Source organism: Macaca fascicularis, chromosome 11 (genome assembly GCF_037993035.2).
Source record: "Macaca fascicularis isolate 582-1 chromosome 11, T2T-MFA8v1.1".
In the NCBI taxonomy this organism is placed as follows: Eukaryota; Metazoa; Chordata; class Mammalia; order Primates; family Cercopithecidae; genus Macaca; species Macaca fascicularis.
Window position 1 is genome coordinate 127,727,888 of NC_088385.1, and position 17,526 is coordinate 127,745,413.

The 17,526-nt window shown below is 48.4% G+C and overlaps 1 protein-coding gene across 3 annotated transcripts; it reads left to right on the forward strand.

Annotated features, from left to right (window-relative positions):
* The first annotated feature begins 757 nt into the window (after window positions 1–757).
* Window positions 758–16,052, forward strand: MLEC (malectin). Of its 3 annotated transcripts, none has more exons than XM_065524893.1 (5): window positions 758–1,137; window positions 7,997–8,175; window positions 8,729–8,905; window positions 9,000–9,057; window positions 10,582–16,052. In XM_065524893.1, exons 1-5 carry the CDS (start codon window positions 906–908, stop codon window positions 10,809–10,811), a joined length of 876 nt encoding a protein of 291 aa, XP_065380965.1. In that variant the 5' UTR covers window positions 758–905; the 3' UTR covers window positions 10,812–16,052. The 3 variants fall into 3 exon arrangements, with proteins under 3 accessions (XP_065380965.1, XP_065380966.1, XP_015287128.4); XM_015431642.4 differs by lacking the exon at window positions 758–1,137 and adding an exon at window positions 6,927–7,036; XM_065524894.1 differs by lacking the exons at window positions 8,729–8,905; window positions 9,000–9,057.
* Window positions 16,053–17,526: the final 1,474 nt, after the last annotated feature.

Below are 17,526 nucleotides of genomic sequence, written 5' to 3' on the forward strand. Positions count from 1 at the left end.
CCCCGGTCCCGCCCCTACGCCACGGAGGCCGGCCAGAGGCTGTCGCCATGGAGACGCGGGCAGCCTGGCGCCCCCACGCTCACAAAGCCACGCGTTTCCGCTGCGTTGGAGCCTTCTCATTGGACGGCCGTCTGGACGCTACCACCCGCCCCGAGCCCGCTAAGGGGAGGGGGCGGGGCCTTATCCTCGTGGGACTCGTTCCCTGGAGAACTGTGTCCGCGGCCTCTCTGGGAAAGCATGGGTCGTCTCCCTCACGCGGGGAAAAGGACTGAGTCTCTTAGGTCTGGAGAGTGTCCATTGCTTCTCCTACTAGAATTTATGCTCACGCTTCTCCCTGAGAAAAGAGGGGGCGGGAAAGTCGGCCACGCCCCCTCCAGAGCCTATTTGGTCTCAAGAGCGGGAGCACCGGAAGTGCTGGCGACGTGTCAGTGCGCCCTACCCTAAACCTTCCTCCCCAGGCCACCTTTCCCATTCAGCTGTGGGATTCCGGGGCCGCCTGGGCGCTGCACCCGCCACTTCCGCATCGAACCGCCGCTTCAACCGAACTCACTCCCTCTGCGCGCGCTCCATCTCGTGCCCGACTGCTGGGCCGGCGCCTGGGAGAAGCCACGCCCTTTCCCGCGCCTGACATCCAATGAACGGGCGCTTCCCGGCGGGGTGGTGGGTAATTAATGAGGGCCTGGCGCTGATTGGCTGCAGGGTCGTGGCCGGGGGCGGGCGGCGGGGTAGGTTGTCCCTGAGGTGGGAGGCGGTAACCGTGGCTGAGAAGAAGGAGGCCCGAAAGCGACATGTCCCCGGCGACTCAGGCGGAGCGGTTCGTGGCGCTGTTTTTCTGAGTCCGGGGTGCCCTGGCAGCCGGCCGAGGACGAGGGTCGGCGGGGGCTGCCCCCGTGGTGGTTGCCGCCATGCTGGGAGCCTGGACGGTTGAGGGAACCGCTGTGGCGCTCTTGCGACTGCTGCTGTTGCTGCTACCGGCGATCCAGGGACCGGGGCTCGGCGTGGCCGGCGTGGCTGGCGCGGCGGGGGCCGGGCTGCCGGAGAGCGTCATTTGGGCGGTCAACGCGGGCGGAGAGGCGCATGTGGACGTGCACGGGATCCACTTCCGCAAGGACCCTTTGGAAGGCCGGGTGGGCCGAGGTGAGAGTCCCCCTGCCGAGCCGCGGGATCCGGGGCCTGCTGTGCTGGGCGCAGCCGGCCGGGGGCTACGGGCCCCGAGCCCCTTTCGACCCTGGGGCCGCGTCTCTGGAGCGAAGTTTCTCTCTGCAGCTTCCTCGGGGCCCCGCTCTGAGCTCAGGGCCTGGCACTGGCTCCAGGGTACCTAGAGTCATACAGGCAGAGAGTTGGTGAGAAGTTAGTTATATTTGGATTTCTCATCCTGCGTTTTCTCAACCCCTCACTCCCATCCAAGCTGGGAGAGAAATGACGAAGGCGGCCTTTTGCCACCTCCAGGCCTCGCGGGTTGTAGGTCATGGGTGCCCCTGCTTCTCCTGGCGAGACAGTTCTTGGGAGATTCTTGTCGACCCAGGAATCGGCCGCTTTCTTTGCCCCTTCTGCAGGAGCGGGGCTTGATTCTTAGCCAGAATAGGAAGGAATCTTCGAAGAGGATGGACCAGGAAAGTTTGATTGTAGCCTGCTCCCCCGCCCTCTTTTCGAGCGAAGAATATGTGTGCTTAAAAGTAGAATCTGCAGGCCGCCCCCAGAGGGTGGTTCTATCGAAGCCATCCTGCACGTGAGGCTGGTGGCTGTGGGTGAACTGGGTCAACCAGTGTAAGAATCCGAATGGCCTCTCAGAGAATGCTTACAACCTCCCCTAGGTGAGCCTGAGAGTTCTAATTCCAGCTTAGGGGGAAAATGATTGTGATTTGTTGGGCAACAGTGGTTTTTAACAGAGCCGCTCCCTTCCCAAAGTTAGTGTGTGTCAGAATTGCCAGGGCAGCTGCTTAAAAATGCAGATTCCTAGTCCCCACTCGAAATCGATTATAGTAGATTGAGCTTTTTTGCTGGGACCCAGGTTTCTGCACCAGGGGCTTGTGATGTAGGTTGCCCCGAGACCACTGTTTTGGAAGATCTGCTTTATAATCTTTGTTTCTTCTGTTGGAGGGATTGGAAAACAGGTTTCAGAAGGAAGTTCTTTGCTTCGTGTGTTGGAAGGAGATTGACGCTGTATACCAGGTTCAGAGGCAGCCAGATTGGCAGTATGCCACCTGCAGACAACCAGGAGACAGACTCACTCTTCACTTTCTCTCCCTCTTTTTCTGCGATGCCCAGATTTGGCTCTTGCTTTTACTAAAGGAGTTAGTTCTTCCCAAGTCGATGGCAGTGTTCTGAAATTTGTTACATTAAGGAGTTTATTGCCTTTCACACATCTGAGGGTCTTGGGACACAGGGCTGTTTTCTGAAGTTCTATGTTTGTCTTGGAATTTGTTGAGCCCTGGCATGTAGATCACAGTAGCCTGGGTTCAGCTGACTCAGGGCTCCAGTCTTTAGCAGCGGTAACAGCAGCCAAAGCCAGACTTTATAGCAGGAGGTTATTACTATCTCTGTCCTAGACCCTTCCTCTTTCTTCACCAGCGTGGGCAGGGAGGAAGGAGCCCTTGAGGAAACTAGACTGTTTGTGGACTTTGTCTCTTGAGATAGCTGTGGTGAGGGCACTGAGCGGATGGTTTCTTTTCACTTAGCAGATACCAGGCCTTACATTGGTTACATCGTCCTATTTGGTCTGTTGTGCAGAGGATAAAGCTGAGTAAGACCACACAGGTTTAGTTCCCAGATACTGCCCTTACTCAGAAATTCTGGTTTTAATTTGCTAATGCAGGTGGTGTGTGTGTGTGTGTGTTTCTTTGGCCTGGTCAGCAGTCAGCCAAGATCTCTGTCCTTGGGTTATTGGCTCATGGTTGCAGTTCCTTGGGAGGAGTTTATTGTAGCAGGTAAAATTACATGAGACCTACCAAAGCTCGTGTGTACTGGAGTCCTATTTTGGACACTGGCCTTTGGGGAATTGTATAAATGAAGGTTCCCTGCTAAGGTTCCCCTCTCCATTCTACCAATCTGGGTAAGAATTGGAGCAGTATTAAGGCATAGATGGGGAATGGGAGGTGGCGCTTGTCATCTGCAGTTTGGACCAGCTTGTTGCAACATTGCACTTACCAGATTCCTGAGAAAGGCATTTTGCTGGCTTTAGATCAGGGCTGAGATGTGCATAAGCTTGCACTCTCAGGAGGCAGCTCTCTCTATACTAAGGAGTCAATCGCACCAAGGAAAGTCCAGCTGTTCACGCTGCCTTTCTTCTGGGCCTGCTTGGATAAGGGTGTGCCAGGTATTTGGAGACCCTTGCCTCGTGCAGCTATTTACACTGATTGCAGTAGGAACTGTATGCCTTATTTCTTTTCCCACCTGCCTGTGATATTGTTTCCAGCATGCTGAGAAAAGTTGATTTTATGTTGAATGAATTCAGGTATTTGTTACTAAGTTAGTCCAGATAAGGGTTTGGTTTTCTTTTGAACTTGCTGTTTCTGTATAGTTTCTTTGTAGTTCAACATTCTTGTAATTGTGTGTGGCCCAGGGCACGTAGTGGCTTATGCTTTCAAAAGCAGTTCAAAATATTTATTGAATTTCATTTTTGCCTTGAGGATAACTAGTGCTTACAGCCTGGGAAAGGCTTTTTCAGCCTGTGTGCTTCCACAGATGGGAGCACCACTACAGAAAGTGGTGGTTTAGAAGCGTTCACATTGGGGTTTTGGTATCAGGCACATTCCAGGGGTTTCATTTATTTACTTAAAATTTTTTATTTTGTTTTTTATTGTAGACACAGGGGTCTCTCTATGCTGCCCAGGCTGGTCTTGAACCCCTGTCCTCAAATGATCTTTCCACCTTGGCCTCCCAGAGTGCTGGGATTACAGGCGTGAACCATCGCGCCTGACCATGTTCCAGATTTGTAACTTGGTCATTCTGAGTTCCTCTTCACTCTGACTAGGAAAAGACCTGGTTATTTACCTGAGGGCATAGAATTTTGCTTGAATTTAGGGAAGGCTATTTCCTCTTCATAGAAAGATGCCTGCTAAAGTTGCTCGGCCTTAAGAAACTTGCTTTGCGTCTCTGAGCCTTGTTTTCCTTCTCAAAAAAAAAAAAAAAAAAAGAAAAACTCTCATGCTTTAGACATCTCTGATAAGGCTGTAAACTCTCCTGTCCAGAGTAGGTTAAAGTGTCTCTGTCACTTTTTTTTTTCCTTGATGACCTTTTACATGGAATTAAAAATAGGGCAGAGCATGGCTCCAGAGGGGGAAAAAGCTGGCTGGGTACCAGAGCCTATCAGGTTGCTAATGCTGTAACTGTAAGGAAGACCCTTTCCTGGGCTGCCTTCCTTTCAGCCGGGGAAGGATTTGGCTTTGGGGAGATAAGAGCTTGAAAGATGGGATGAGAGAGGAGTCACTGCTGCCTCTGATTTGCTCAAAGCCATGGGATTTGTTTAGAATTCTCTACCTCTACTGTCACCTAACAGGCAGTCTTCATCTGCAGGCCCTCCAAGTAGTGGAAGGTCCCTGAATCCATGGGTCTCAGCCCATTCAGAACAATTCTTTAGGTACTGGCCTCACTTGAGAAAGAAGTGATCCAGAAGAACAGTCTAGTGACCAGGAGATCTGAGGGTGGGGTGGGGAGTGACGCTAGAGCACCAAGGGGAGCTCTACAGCTGTGTTATGGAGGACGGGCTTCTGCTCATTCTGGCTTTCCCGCTCTTGTGGTTCCCAGTTGCAGTTTTAGTTAGTTTTATTACTTCCTTTTCTTTTGATCCATTCCCTAAACTCCCTTGAGTGGAGACATTTATTTAGTGCTTATCACGTGCATATTCTTGCCTGGCTAGCATACCCATGTTTCTGTGTCTCTCTCTGTGTGAGGCATTATATTGAGCTCTTTATACGGATTGTTTTATCCTTACCACAATGCTGTGGGATAGGTGGTGTCCCCATTTTATAGGTGAGAAAACAGACCTAGAGAAAAAACTTGTTCAGCGACCCTTTGTGTCTGTCTTTTCCTGAACCCTGTGCTGAATTCTCCAAGGAGTCTAGTTACTACATTGTCTAAAACTAAGAAAGAGCAGACATAATGAAGGCCGTTTGGCCCCCTTCCTTTTTGGTTAACTGAGTTATATTACGCCAATTGCAGCAGTATGCAGACTGTCCACTTCATTGTATTTTAGAGAAATCTGTTTCGCTGTGAATGCATAAAGGCTAAGGAGGGAAGAAAAATCCTTATTTGCTGCTGCATCTCTTGGGACTCGGGCAAATTCAACTTTGCATGTGGCAGATCTCTTGGGAAAGCCACTTGGGCTTTAAAGGGAAATATTTTAAAGGTAATTCCAAGGTTGTTAAGTAATTTTTATTCACATGGTTGAGTTTTCTTCACTGTGGGACTGAGACTGCCACAGATTACATTACTGTCAGTTTCTCACTTTTTCCACTTGGCAAGAGAAAAAAAAAAGATTCGGCCTGGCGTGGTGGCTTATGCCTGTAATCCCAGCACTTTGGGAGACCGACGCGGGTGGATCACCTGAGGTCAGGAGTTCAAGACCCGCTTAGCTAACATAGCGAAACCCCATTTGTATTAAAAATACAAGGCCGGGCGCCGTGGCTCAAGCCTGTAATCCCAAGATGGGTGGATCACGAGGTCAGGAGATCGAGACCATCCTGGCTAACACGGTGAAACCCTGTCTCTACTAAAAATACAAAACATTAGCCGGGCGAGGTGGCGGGCGCCTGTAGTTCCAGCTACTCGGGAGGCTGAGGCAGGAGAATGGCGTGAACCCGGGAGGCGGAGCTTGCAGTGAGCTGAGATCCGGCCATTGCACTTCAGCCTGGGCGGCAGAGCCAGACTCTGTCTCAAAAAAAAAAAAATTAAAAAATAAAAAAAAAAAAATAAAAATACAAAAAATTAGCCAGGCGTGGTGGTGTGCACCTGTAATTCTAGCTACTTGGGAGGCTGAGGCAGGAGAATCCCTTGAACCTGGGAGGTGGAGGTTGCAGTGAGCCGAGATTGTACCATTGCACTCCAGCCTGGGCAACAAGAGCGAAACTCCGTCTCAAAAAACAAACAAACAAACAACTCTCTGCACATGCACACAATTTTCTGTGTATCTATAAATCAAATGTAGTTAATGTTCCAGATGTGTAAGGATCACGGTCCTCATGGAAGAAGGAAATTCTTAGAGCTCAGTTGGAAGAGAAATAGCAGTCTTTCAGTCTTCATAGGTTTGTATCCCAGGGCAGTGGTTTTCCAAGGCTGGAAAGGAGGGGGAGCATGTTAGCAGTACATCCTTTGTATGCATTGCTCAGTTACTTTTCTTTGATTTCTTGAGGAGAAATAGGAAGAAAAAAGTCTGAAGACAAAGTGCAATGAGTTTCCTGTTCCATTGTCTCATCGGTCCATCAGATCTCGTGGCTAATATCACTTACAGGAACCGTTAACAGTTATGTTTATTTTTTTGAGGTCTTGACCTCAGCCACTGGGTCTTTTTGTTCATCTTTTACCTTTTGCCATGTCCTCTCCCTTGTTGGTGATTCAGAAGATAAAGCTCTGGGGATGACAGCCCCTGGCCGTCTCCCAAAGGATCGAGTTGCCAGATGTCTTCATGGTCACCATGTGAGATTGGAAGGCAGTCTTGAAATCTTAATTTCATGCGGGAGGAGAGACTACATGATTGCTACATCTGTAGTTGGGAAAGTATATTTATGGAGCACTGGAAAGCCTTGCTGTGTTTATAGGATAAAGGAGTCAGGCTACTCTCTGGAGGAAGCAGAACTATTTATCTCTGAGACTGAAATGTGATATCTTATATTTGCACAAAAAAGATTTGGCCTGGCGCGGTGGCTCATGCCTGTAATCCTAGCACTTTGGGAGGCTGATGAGGGTGGATCACCTGAGGTCAGGAGTTTAGTTTGTTGTGCGAGAGGAAGAAGAAAACATATATACAACTGTCTTATACCAAGGCTGGGAGAGGGCCGGGGGCAAGAGAGGTTTTCTACTCTTCTGATACTGACCCGAGGTAAGTAACTTTTTACTTGTACCGTCTCTCATTCCTTGTCAGTTTGTGAAATGTGAAAGGTGACTCCCCTAGGACTTGGACATCTTAGGCCGATTGTCTTTCCCTGCAGGATGCTCTGGCCTTGTGGACAGAATGGCATGGCTTCACTGCTTTGCAGGCACCTCCTTCATTGTCATTTGTTCATTCAGCAAACTGTATGAGTGGTGACTGTGTGCCAGGTCCCGTGCTAGGCACTGGAGGTGCAGTAGTAACTTTTTTCTCTACTGTTGGTTTATATAAGTGAATGTTCAAGTGAGTAGGTGAGGAAGAGTTTTGTGAGTCTGTGGGAAGTAAGGATATTAGCATCACACCTTTCTTTTGTATGCCTGTTTTTACCAGCTTTGGAACTTTTTGAATGAAAATTATAAAAAAAAAAAATGCAACAACTAAAGCTGGAATTTTATTAGTAAGTACAATGAAGAATGACTTTCCGAAGCAGATATCCTGTTTGTTTTAGACTCTGGGCTTTTCTGAATGAGAGAAAACATTCTTTGAACTTGATCATCTTGTATGGAGTTCCTGGCCATCCCCTTTGTTTTAGGTTTCTCTGAAGCCCTCCCTCTTGGGGAACCAGGCAGCTGCAACACAGCACTTTCTTCTGATAATGAGTTAGACTTGTTCTCCATAGAGTCAGGGGGAAAAAGTCATTTTAATGTGCTTTTAGAAAGTTCTGCTCTGAGGTTTATAGGGGCTGTTGGCCTGATTCGTGTTTAGTTTCTTTCATTTTGCTCTTCCATAGTAATGGCTGTATGATTCCTGCCTTTGTTGGAGCTCTGTTTGGAGCCAGGTGCAGAGTGGGTGGCCCTTTGTATGGAGAGGGTTATTAGCATTGCCCTGGAAATGCCTCTGGCTGTTCTGAGGTCTTTGCTCTTCTTTTGTGTCTTGCCTCTGATGTGCTTTCTCTTTGTCTTTTGTCCTCAGCCTCAGACTATGGCATGAAACTGCCAATCCTGCGTTCCAACCCTGAGGACCAGATCCTGTATCAAACTGAGCGGTACAATGAGGAGACCTTTGGCTACGAAGTGCCCATCAAAGAGGAGGGGGACTACGTGCTAGTCTTGAAATTTGCCGAGGTCTACTTTGCACAGTCCCAGCAAAAGGTGAGGCCTAGTCAGGCTGCTGCTTGACCAGTGGGACATTGCTGCTCTTGGACAATCCACTATTATGGGGATAGAGAGTGTGAGAGCCTCTCCAGAAAGGAGGACAGATGAGCTCTAGAGAAGCACGTTCCATAGTCCACAAGGCTGCACTTGCCTTGGGGGTTAGTGACAGAAAGCAAAGCCAGAATCCTTGTTTTGGTAACTAACGGATCCTGTTAAGGCCCTCCTGGCTACTTCCCTCCATGGTTTGCTGCACCTTCTTGCTTTTAGCCTTATTTTTCCTCTGTCCCTTCCTGTGAATTTCCTTCTTCCTATGCTAAGCTTTTTGTTTGTATTCTTTGTTCCTTAAAGCCAGTATAAGACCTCCTGGGCAGCGAAGGAATATGGCTTTGATTTGACCCGGGTTAAGGATGCTAGCCACCCTGGATATCCAGACCCATCATTTCTTAAATTATTTTTGAACTTGAAGCCCAAAAAGGTGCATGATGCCCAACTGCTTGAAAGGATGTAAAGCTGATGGTTTTGACATTGTTTCCTTTTCTTATCCTGGAAGGTATTTGATGTACGATTGAATGGCCATGTCGTGGTGAAGGACTTGGATATCTTTGATCGTGTTGGGCATAGCACAGCTCACGATGAAATTATACCTATGAGCATCAGAAAGGGGAAGCTGAGTGTCCAGGGGGAGGTGTCCACCTTCACAGGGAAGCTCTACATTGAGTTTGTCAAGGTAATTCCCCTATTCTGCCCATTGCTGAAGAGAGTGGGTACAGGGGAAGTTGTTTGCTGCTGTGTGGGGTTGACTACTGTTTCCCTTTTTCTAGGGGTACTATGACAATCCCAAAGTCTGTGCACTCTACATCATGGCTGGGACGGTGGATGGTAAGTTGTGTTTTGACCTGCTTTTTTGACTTGGGTGGAAGGATATGGTTGAGGAAACCCTTGGGAGGTAATTGAGCTGATCACTATTTTGGAAACACTTAAAGCTAAATTGTAGGGGATTGGCCGGGCGCGGTGGCTCAAGCCTGTAATCCCAGCACTTTGGGAGGCCGAGACGGGCGGATCACGAGGTCAGGAAATCGAGACCATCCTGGCTAACCCGGTGAAACCCCGTCTCTACTAAAAAATACAAAAAACTAGCCGGGCGAGGTAGCGGCGCCTGTAGTCCCAGCTACTCGGGAGGCTGAGGCAGGAGAATGGCGTGAACCCGGGCGGCGGAGCTTGCAGTGAGCCGAGATCGCGCCACTGCACTCCAGCCTGGGCGATGAAGCGAGACTCCGTCTCAAAAAAAAAAACAAAAAAAAAACTGTAGAGGATTCAGAGTCAGTTGCATGAGGATGAAGTATAACATGGTACTAGCCGCAAGCTTTGGAGTCAGGTCTACATATATCTTGTTGCTGCCATTTAATTGGATGTTTGTCTTGGATGGATGTTTCTAATTTCCCGATAAATTGGGATTAATAATGGTACCTATTGGTGTACCTTGACCTTTGTAGTCATTTGGGATCATCTAAAACTTGTCCTTATTTTGTTTGTTTGACATCTCTTTCCTAGGGGAAAAAAAGGTAAAAGGAGGAGTCCTGTAGGGTTTTGGTATGCTCGGAAAGATTCCAGCATTGCTGGACTGCACTGGGACAAAACTTCCTTTCTTTATGTCTCCTTATCCTTGGGATCAAGTCTTAGAGTGTATCTCTTTCTCAGGGTTTAGATTCTCCTGGCTGCCAGCATCTCAGGCTGATTTTTGCAGAGAAAGCTGCGTCTTTGTGACATTTCTCCCCCACTCCACTTCTGTACCTTTTCCCAACTTATCTTGAATGCACTTAGGATTTCATCCTATTGTCTTGATGTCCTCCAAATGCTGATATTATGACATCTAGGAGGATGGATGTCTTACCACCAAACAGACCTGTGTTCAAGTCCCTGAGGAGGAGGCAGGACAGAGGGACAGTGTGTGCTGGGAACCCAGAACTCTCTGGGTCAGCTTTTCTTCAATTGTTGTGTGAATCAAAAGGGAATGTGGGCTTGTGGGAGGAGGCGGGATTTGGAGAGGTTAAAGTTTAGGCATCGGGTCATTGTCCCTGTCCAGTCTGGTCATCTTGGGGCTCTGTCAAAGTAGAGCAGAAGGTGAGAGAGTGAGCCTCCCTATGAGCAGGGCTTTTTCTACAACAGAAGGTGAGACAGTGAGCCTCCCTATGAGCAGGGCTTTTTCTACTTCCTAGTTAAATCTCAGGCTTTTGCAGGACTCTACTGTTCTGTAGACCAGAGGCTATTTCTGCTACTTCTGGTCTTTTCTCTGGACCTGGGCTCACTCACAGGAATCTCTTTATTGTGGCTTATTTGCTGCTTTTAAGGGTCTCTCTTACTTACATGCTATGGGTCTTAACAGTGTTTTCTTCCTTGTGTTAGATGTACCAAAGCTTCAGCCTCATCCAGGATTGGAGAAGAAAGAAGAGGAAGAAGAAGAAGAAGAATATGATGAAGGGTCTAATCTCAAAAAACAGACCAATAAGAACCGGGTGCAGTCAGGCCCCCGCACACCCAACCCCTATGCCTCGGACAACAGCAGCCTCATGTTTCCCATCCTGGTGGCCTTCGGAGTCTTCATTCCAACCCTCTTCTGCCTCTGCCGGTTGTGAGAACAAATGACCATCCTGAACAGGGTGGAGGGGTGTGGGAAAGAAACCAGCCATATTGGTTTTGGTTTCTATATTTTTCACAATGATTAATGAAAAAGAAACAAAGACAAAAAAAACACCAATTAAAGGAGACAAAAAGAGGCAGAGCGAGTAGAGAGCAGCCCTCATTCACCACCTGGTCCCAGACCTGCTTAGGTCCTCGTCCTCTCTTTGTGGCTGGCTCCCAGCCGTCTCTTTCCTCTTGAGGATACTTAGGATAAACTGGATCCTTCCTGCTCAAGGATCCTCGTTTGTACACCTAGTGGAAAGGACTCTGAACTCAGAGGAGTCACTGTTCCTTTTTTTAGGTTAGAAATTAACAGCAGGGAAATGCCATCTTATTACCTGAGATGACCAGCACTGGGAGTTAGGTATGTTCTGAAGTTATGTCTAGATAAGACTTCAGATGTCCTGGGATTGAAAGAATGTGTGTGAAGGGGTGGAAAAGTAGGGAGATTAAAAAAAAAAAAGAAAGAAAATGCTTCCTTATCTGGAAGCCTTTCTGGATTAATCCAGTGATGGTCCCACCTTTAGTGTTGAGCTTTGTCATTGCTTGTCTCCCTGGCATGTGCCAGTTATAGACTGTCCGGCATCCAAGACGATTAGGTTATGTTGGATCCTCAGATCGCCTCTGACTTGTTACCACAACAAATCATTTTGATTTCAGTGCCTGTTGGGGACTTGATTTCTTCTCAGTTTGTTTGTTTGTTTGTTTGTTTCCTTAATCTGGCTCATTTGAAATTTCTTCTCCCCCTCAACCATCCCACTAAGTTATACCCAAGAAGGGAAGGAGACACGGGGATTTGGGGTTCTCTGCTTGAATGTCTTCTCCTTTCCCACCTCACCTTGTTGGTACCTCCCTCCCTGGATCTCTGAGCCAGCAGCCAGGAGGACCTGACCCAGCAGTTCTTTACTGGCCCCTTTGTAGGGTCTTGCTGCCAGGGGGCAGGGATGCTTTCCAGCCTGCAGCAACAGAACACTTGACCTTAAAAGTCTCTTCTGGTCTTTGGATTAGAAAAGGCTTATGTTAGCATAGCTTAAGAGCAACCTCAGAGACTTGAGCCCTACTAATTGACTGACCACTGTTCAGAGTGTCTGGTATCTGATGTTCATTTATTCCCATGTTCTTGTGTGTCACAGTTCAGCCAGTTTTGGTTTATGCCTAGAGCTACTTCAAGGAACTAGACTAATTAGCTATATAGACCCAGTGACGCTTCTTATTGATCTTAATAGTATGCCCCTCCCTCCCCTATCCTTTCATTTCCCTGTCCAAGTAGCAGTCAGGTTCTTGGTGTGATGGGACTGAAAGAATTCCAGTCAGCCAGAGCCTTGGCAGCTCTGAAGCTAATCTTAGCATCTAAGTGTTGGTCTTAAATTCCCTGAAAAAATTTCTGTAGGAAATGAAGCTTCCCTGGTCCCCTCCTTTCTGGTCACCGTCATCCATTTCCCAGTTAGGGCAACAATGAAGGAGGACCCAGCCAAGCTAAAAGGAATTTTGTGGATGGGAGACAGCAGGATTAGCTTCAGCTTGGGCTGGAGCAGTCAATATAGGATCTCAGGCCAGGCCCATTTTTCTAGAATGTGTTTAATTTTGAGTTTGCTTTATTAGATATGTTTTTTAAGAGCTCTATATATTTGAACTGTTCCTTATGTGACAAAATAGGTAGCTCTTGGGCTCATGTCCTGGGTTTTGGCTCTTTAATGATTACTCCAGGCCAGCATTTAGTCATTTGAGAATTGTAGCCTGTTGTTTTTGCTGTGACTTGGGTCTCAGTGCTGGGGTGTTGAGTCAGGCAGCTGGAGGGTTGTGGCCTGAGGCTGCAGTCAGAGGTACACTTCCCATAGTGCTTCACATAGCTCCCCTGCTTCTAAAGGATAAGGTACTGTAGCCTTGGTCTTTGGGACCACCTGCCTGGGGCAGTGGACATCCTAACTAAATAGGCTTCTGGCAGTAGCTTTGGTTCCTGTCCCATCAAAATTCCCCAAAGCCACTGTCATTGGATTAGTCAAGATGAAGGAGGAGGACTGGCTGCCTCCATTTTGCCTTGTTTGTTAGTTTGCCTGGGTCTGTCTGAGGAAGGAGGGGGTCCCGCCTTCCAACTCAACACATCCCTTTAGTGACTCAGCGTCTCAGAAGGAAGCCCTGACTCCTGGGGCCATTTCCTAATGGTACTGTAAGCCAAGCAGCCTTGCTTCTGCCTCTGTTTCCAAGCCCACCCTTTTCCCCTGAGCTCAGGGTTAGGGATGGGCGCTTTCCTCTCTGGTTGTGTCCGAAAGGAAGGAACATCTTTCTATGGCTAACAAAAACTAAAGGGGAAGTGAGGAAACAGGAAGAAGTATGGTGGGGGCTGGGGTAGACTCCCCTGGAGCCAAGCCTATCCAGTTAACAAGAGCTGCCTGGGGCTGGCCACAGCTGGCTCATGATGCTGAACTTGAAAGTGTTTTTGTTTTTGTTTTTGTTTTGTGGCTCCTCCAAGATACAGGTACATGAAGTTTAGGTTAAAGGGGTGGGATTATTTTTATTTTTGTACTGTATGTGTCAAGAATTACTCTGTTGTTCACCTTTTGCTTTTTGCACTGTTTGTTCCCCTATCTGCATTTTGAGCTTAGTGCTAGGACTGAGAGGCTGCACCATAGGGAATGCATGGGAGGTGGTGAGGGGTGCGTGGAGGAGAGGCCCGGGCTCCTCTACTGGATCTACACTCTGTCCTAGGTTTTTCGATCTCACTGAGCCCAGCTGGCTGAAAGCTAGGACAGTCGGTGCAACTTCTTTTGCCAGAAGTGCGGCCTGAGTTGGGTTTCTGGGAGGGCGACGTGGATGTCTGCTGCAGAGACTGCCTGAGAGTTCTGCAGTCTAGCTTTGAGGCCAGTCGGTCTCTAATCGGGCTTTTTTGGGTCTCATCCTTACTGAAACATCGTGCCAAGAAACTCTGTGGGATTTGTGTCCCTTAAACCAGATTCATTTTTCGGAAAAATCTCCATTGTTGAGGAGAGGCTGCTCAGTGGACACCCTGAGTTCTTATCACTGGGAAGATAGTTTTCTTCAGGTGTCAATGGCGTTAGACTTCCAGGAAGACTAGCCCTGCCTACAGGGCCACCTGTTGGTTTGAGAGTGTGTTCGTGTTCTCTTGCTGTCACTGCCTAAGAGCTACTGGGATCACGTTAGCGGACACTTAGGCTTTGGTGAGAGGGCAAAGTTTGAGTTAGGTTTACCTCCCCCTTTCTGTGCCTGGGAACTGTTTGGTCCAGCTTTAAACTGTGGTTTTGACTTATCTCTTGGGAGAAGCTTCTGTTTTAAGGAATTTCTCTTCCTTCTTATCCTGCCTCTAGCCTCTCCTGGAAAGGCCTGGCTATGGTTTCTAAAATCTCAGCTGAGAGCTTCAGAAAACAGCAGCAGTATTTTCCTTTTCCTAGTGCTAACATCCCTTTCCCTAGAAATTGGCTCGCCTTGGGAAACCCAGGGAAAGAATCAGCAGGTTCTCTGCCCCCCCTGGGGGTTGGGGAAGGACCTGCCCCGGTCAGCACAGTGCCTTTTCCTCTCCTGCTCTGAGCCAGGGTGGGGCATTCCCTCTAGATTCAGGTCTGGGCAGGGGTCCTATAGTCCCTGCCATGGGGCTGCTTCCCTGTCCCTTCCCTCCCCTTTACTGGCCTACTCTGGCATAATTCAAGTGTCTTCTTGCCTTGAGGATCCTTAATGGCATCAAATGGCAACATGGAATATTGTCCTCCATGCCTCTCCAAAATGACCTAGGAGAGTAGGTGAGCTTTCCAAAGTGAGAGACGAATCTTTCTTTTTTTTTTTCTCCAAGGGCAGGATGGGTATGCTTTGGGCCTTCTTCTGTGGCCCCGGAGGAAGGAGAGACTGAGGCAAGGCAAAGTGATAGTACACTGAAGCAGAACCAGAAACACCCAGGAACCGTTCAGAAATCTCAGAAGAAATCTGCTTCTCTTCGATGGAAAGATACAATTAACGATCAAAGAACTCTAAGAAAATTGCAAAGAAGCCTTAATGTTCAAGATTTAGAAAGATCAGAGCAAGTTTTCTCTTTCAGTCCAAGCTATGACTCTCTGTATTTAAACCTCTCCTGGGGCAAGAGTGCTAGATTTCCTCATTTTGTTATGAGACTAGATTGGTACCAGTGGATCCGCTGCCTAGTGAGGGCGGGTTTCTTCTTTGCACCTGTGTGGCTTGCTTCCAGTCTGGCCTGTCCTTTCCAGCTGCCTTCTGTCTAGCGCACTATGGGGGCCAGATTATCTTGATAAGAGCAGGTGATTTGGGGACTAGCTAGGTTGGCAGGAAAAGAGCAGGATGGATCTCCTGGGATGAGTTCCCCCAGGAGTATAAACACAAGGAGCCAGGATTGTGCTGGCAGCCAGGGAAACAGTAGCGCCTGTTTGAGTTGGCAGAGAGGGCCTTGGCACCTCTTGCATCCAGGCAGTCTTGTGAGATGGGGGCACATAGCACTGGGGAAAGCAGAACTCCATTCTCACCTCTATTTTGAGCTTCAGTGCTTTATTTCAGTATGAGGAAAAACAACAACAAACTGAAGTGCGCTTTCCGTCCTTTCAAAGGACAACTGTTGGGAAGGGGGAGCCGAGTTGGGAGGTAGGAGGGGAGCACTGGCAGGGAGAGACATTCTTGACTCCTCTCTTCCCTGGTGTGTTGTGATCCAGGGAATGAAAAGAAATTTGACCCTGGATTGGTTCTCTCCTTGAACTTAAGGAATGTTACCTTTTCCTTCCAAGAAGTTCTCCCAGGCTAGGACCAGCTGCCCATTCTGAGCTCAGGGCAGCCTCTTCAACCATTACTGACCTAACCTGGCTTGTCAGGAAACCAACCCCACCCTTCCACATTGGGCCTGGCTGTTCTATTCTGTATCACGTACTGGAGAGAAAGCGTCAAGTTCTTAGCCCTTGTAGCTTCTCTTCTAGTTTCCCATCCTCTCTCTGTGGAGGCCAAACCAACTCTTTGTCAGTAGCCACAACATGTGTTGACGGCGGCACAGTGAGATAGAATTGACGAACTTTGAACCTGGTTGGCCGGGGAAGCTGTAGGGGTGGATAGAGCTGGCTTTCCTTCTGGGCTGTCTCCATCTGACCCTACCCCTTCCATGTCCCACCCCACTCCCACCAAAAAGTACAAAATCAGGATGTTTTTCACTGTCCATTGCTTTGTGTTTTAATAAACAATTTGCAGTGACACTCTGTGTTGGGACTGAGTTTGAACTTGACTACAAAGCGTTGAAGTGATGGGGTGGGAAAAAGAAGACCCAGGGGTTCACTTGGCTCCAAAGAGTTCTCCTGTGACAAGGCTGGGAACTGTTGTCCATTTAGCTGTGTGTCTTTTGCTTTTCTTCTCTCTGGGATGTTTGCTTAGGGGAATCATTCTGTAAAACCCTTCCTGGTCACTTCAACTAGCCGCACATTTAAGGACAAAAAATTTGTTTTCATTTTCATTGGAACAACTAGGCACGGACTGCCCCACTCTGAAGGCACACTGGGCCCACTGCTGCCTCTCCTCTCCATTCCCTTAGCCTCTGTGATAACCCACGGACAAGCTAGCTCACCTAAGCCATAGGAGATTTTTCTCTGCTTGCTCCTTTTCTGGTGTTTTGTCATTGTTGACTACACATTAGGAAGAGCAGAATGGAGGAGGGATTTTTTTTCCTATAATTTATAAGCCACGTTTTACAGGTGAGGAATGTTAAGCCATGCGTGGTGGCTTACGCCTGTTATCCTAGCACTTTGGGAGGCTGAGGACGGCAGATTGCTTGAGCCCAGGAGTTCAAGACCAGCCTGGGCAACATGGCGAAACCCTGTCTCTACTAAAAATACAAAAATTAGCTGAGCATGGTGGTGCATGCGTGTGGTCCCAGCTACTCAGGAGGCTGAGGTGGGAGGATCACTTGAGCCCAGGAGGTCAGTGCTGCAGTGAGCTGAGATTTCGCCACTGCACTCCAGCCTGGGTGACAGAGAGCCTCTCTCACACACACAAAAAGAAACACTGAAGCTCAGAAAAGTTCAGTAACATACCCCAGACTAATTTAGTAAATGGTCAAGCCTGGGTTCAAGTCCAGTCTGTCTGCCATCAAAGCCCAAGCTCTTTAAAGCTGTGAAGATAATTACAGCTGTCCATTATTGAGTTCTTGGAATGGGCTGGGCACAATGCCCAGCATTTGTTACAGACGTTGTGTCTTATCTTCAGCAAACCAGTTGGTATTCCCCTTTAAGAGACGAAGTGACTTGCACGAGGTAGCACAACCAACAAAAGGTGGAGCTGGGGTTTTAAACCAGGACTCCTGCTCTTAATCATTACCCTCTGCTGCCATCCATTTCTTCATGGTACTGGGTGGCATGGCTCCAGAGCCTACTTGTGGGATTTCTCCGAGTGGGAATGGAGACTGCTGGCTTGCAGGGCTGGGGAGGGGTGGAGGTGGAGGGACAGGAGTTTGGCCTACTTCTGTCGGTTATCCCGTGAAGGGCAGAATTCAGTGTACAGCTCCAAGAGTGAGGCCAGTGTTGATGGAGTCTGTTCTCAGGGCCCAAACAAGCCAGGAGGCCCACAGAGCCTCTTTCTTAGGCTGAGCGCCCCCATAACTGGAGTTCTTTCCTAATTCAGATTTCATTGTTACTATTTCAAGTAGCTTTGCATGAGCTGCCAAATGGGGAAGAGACC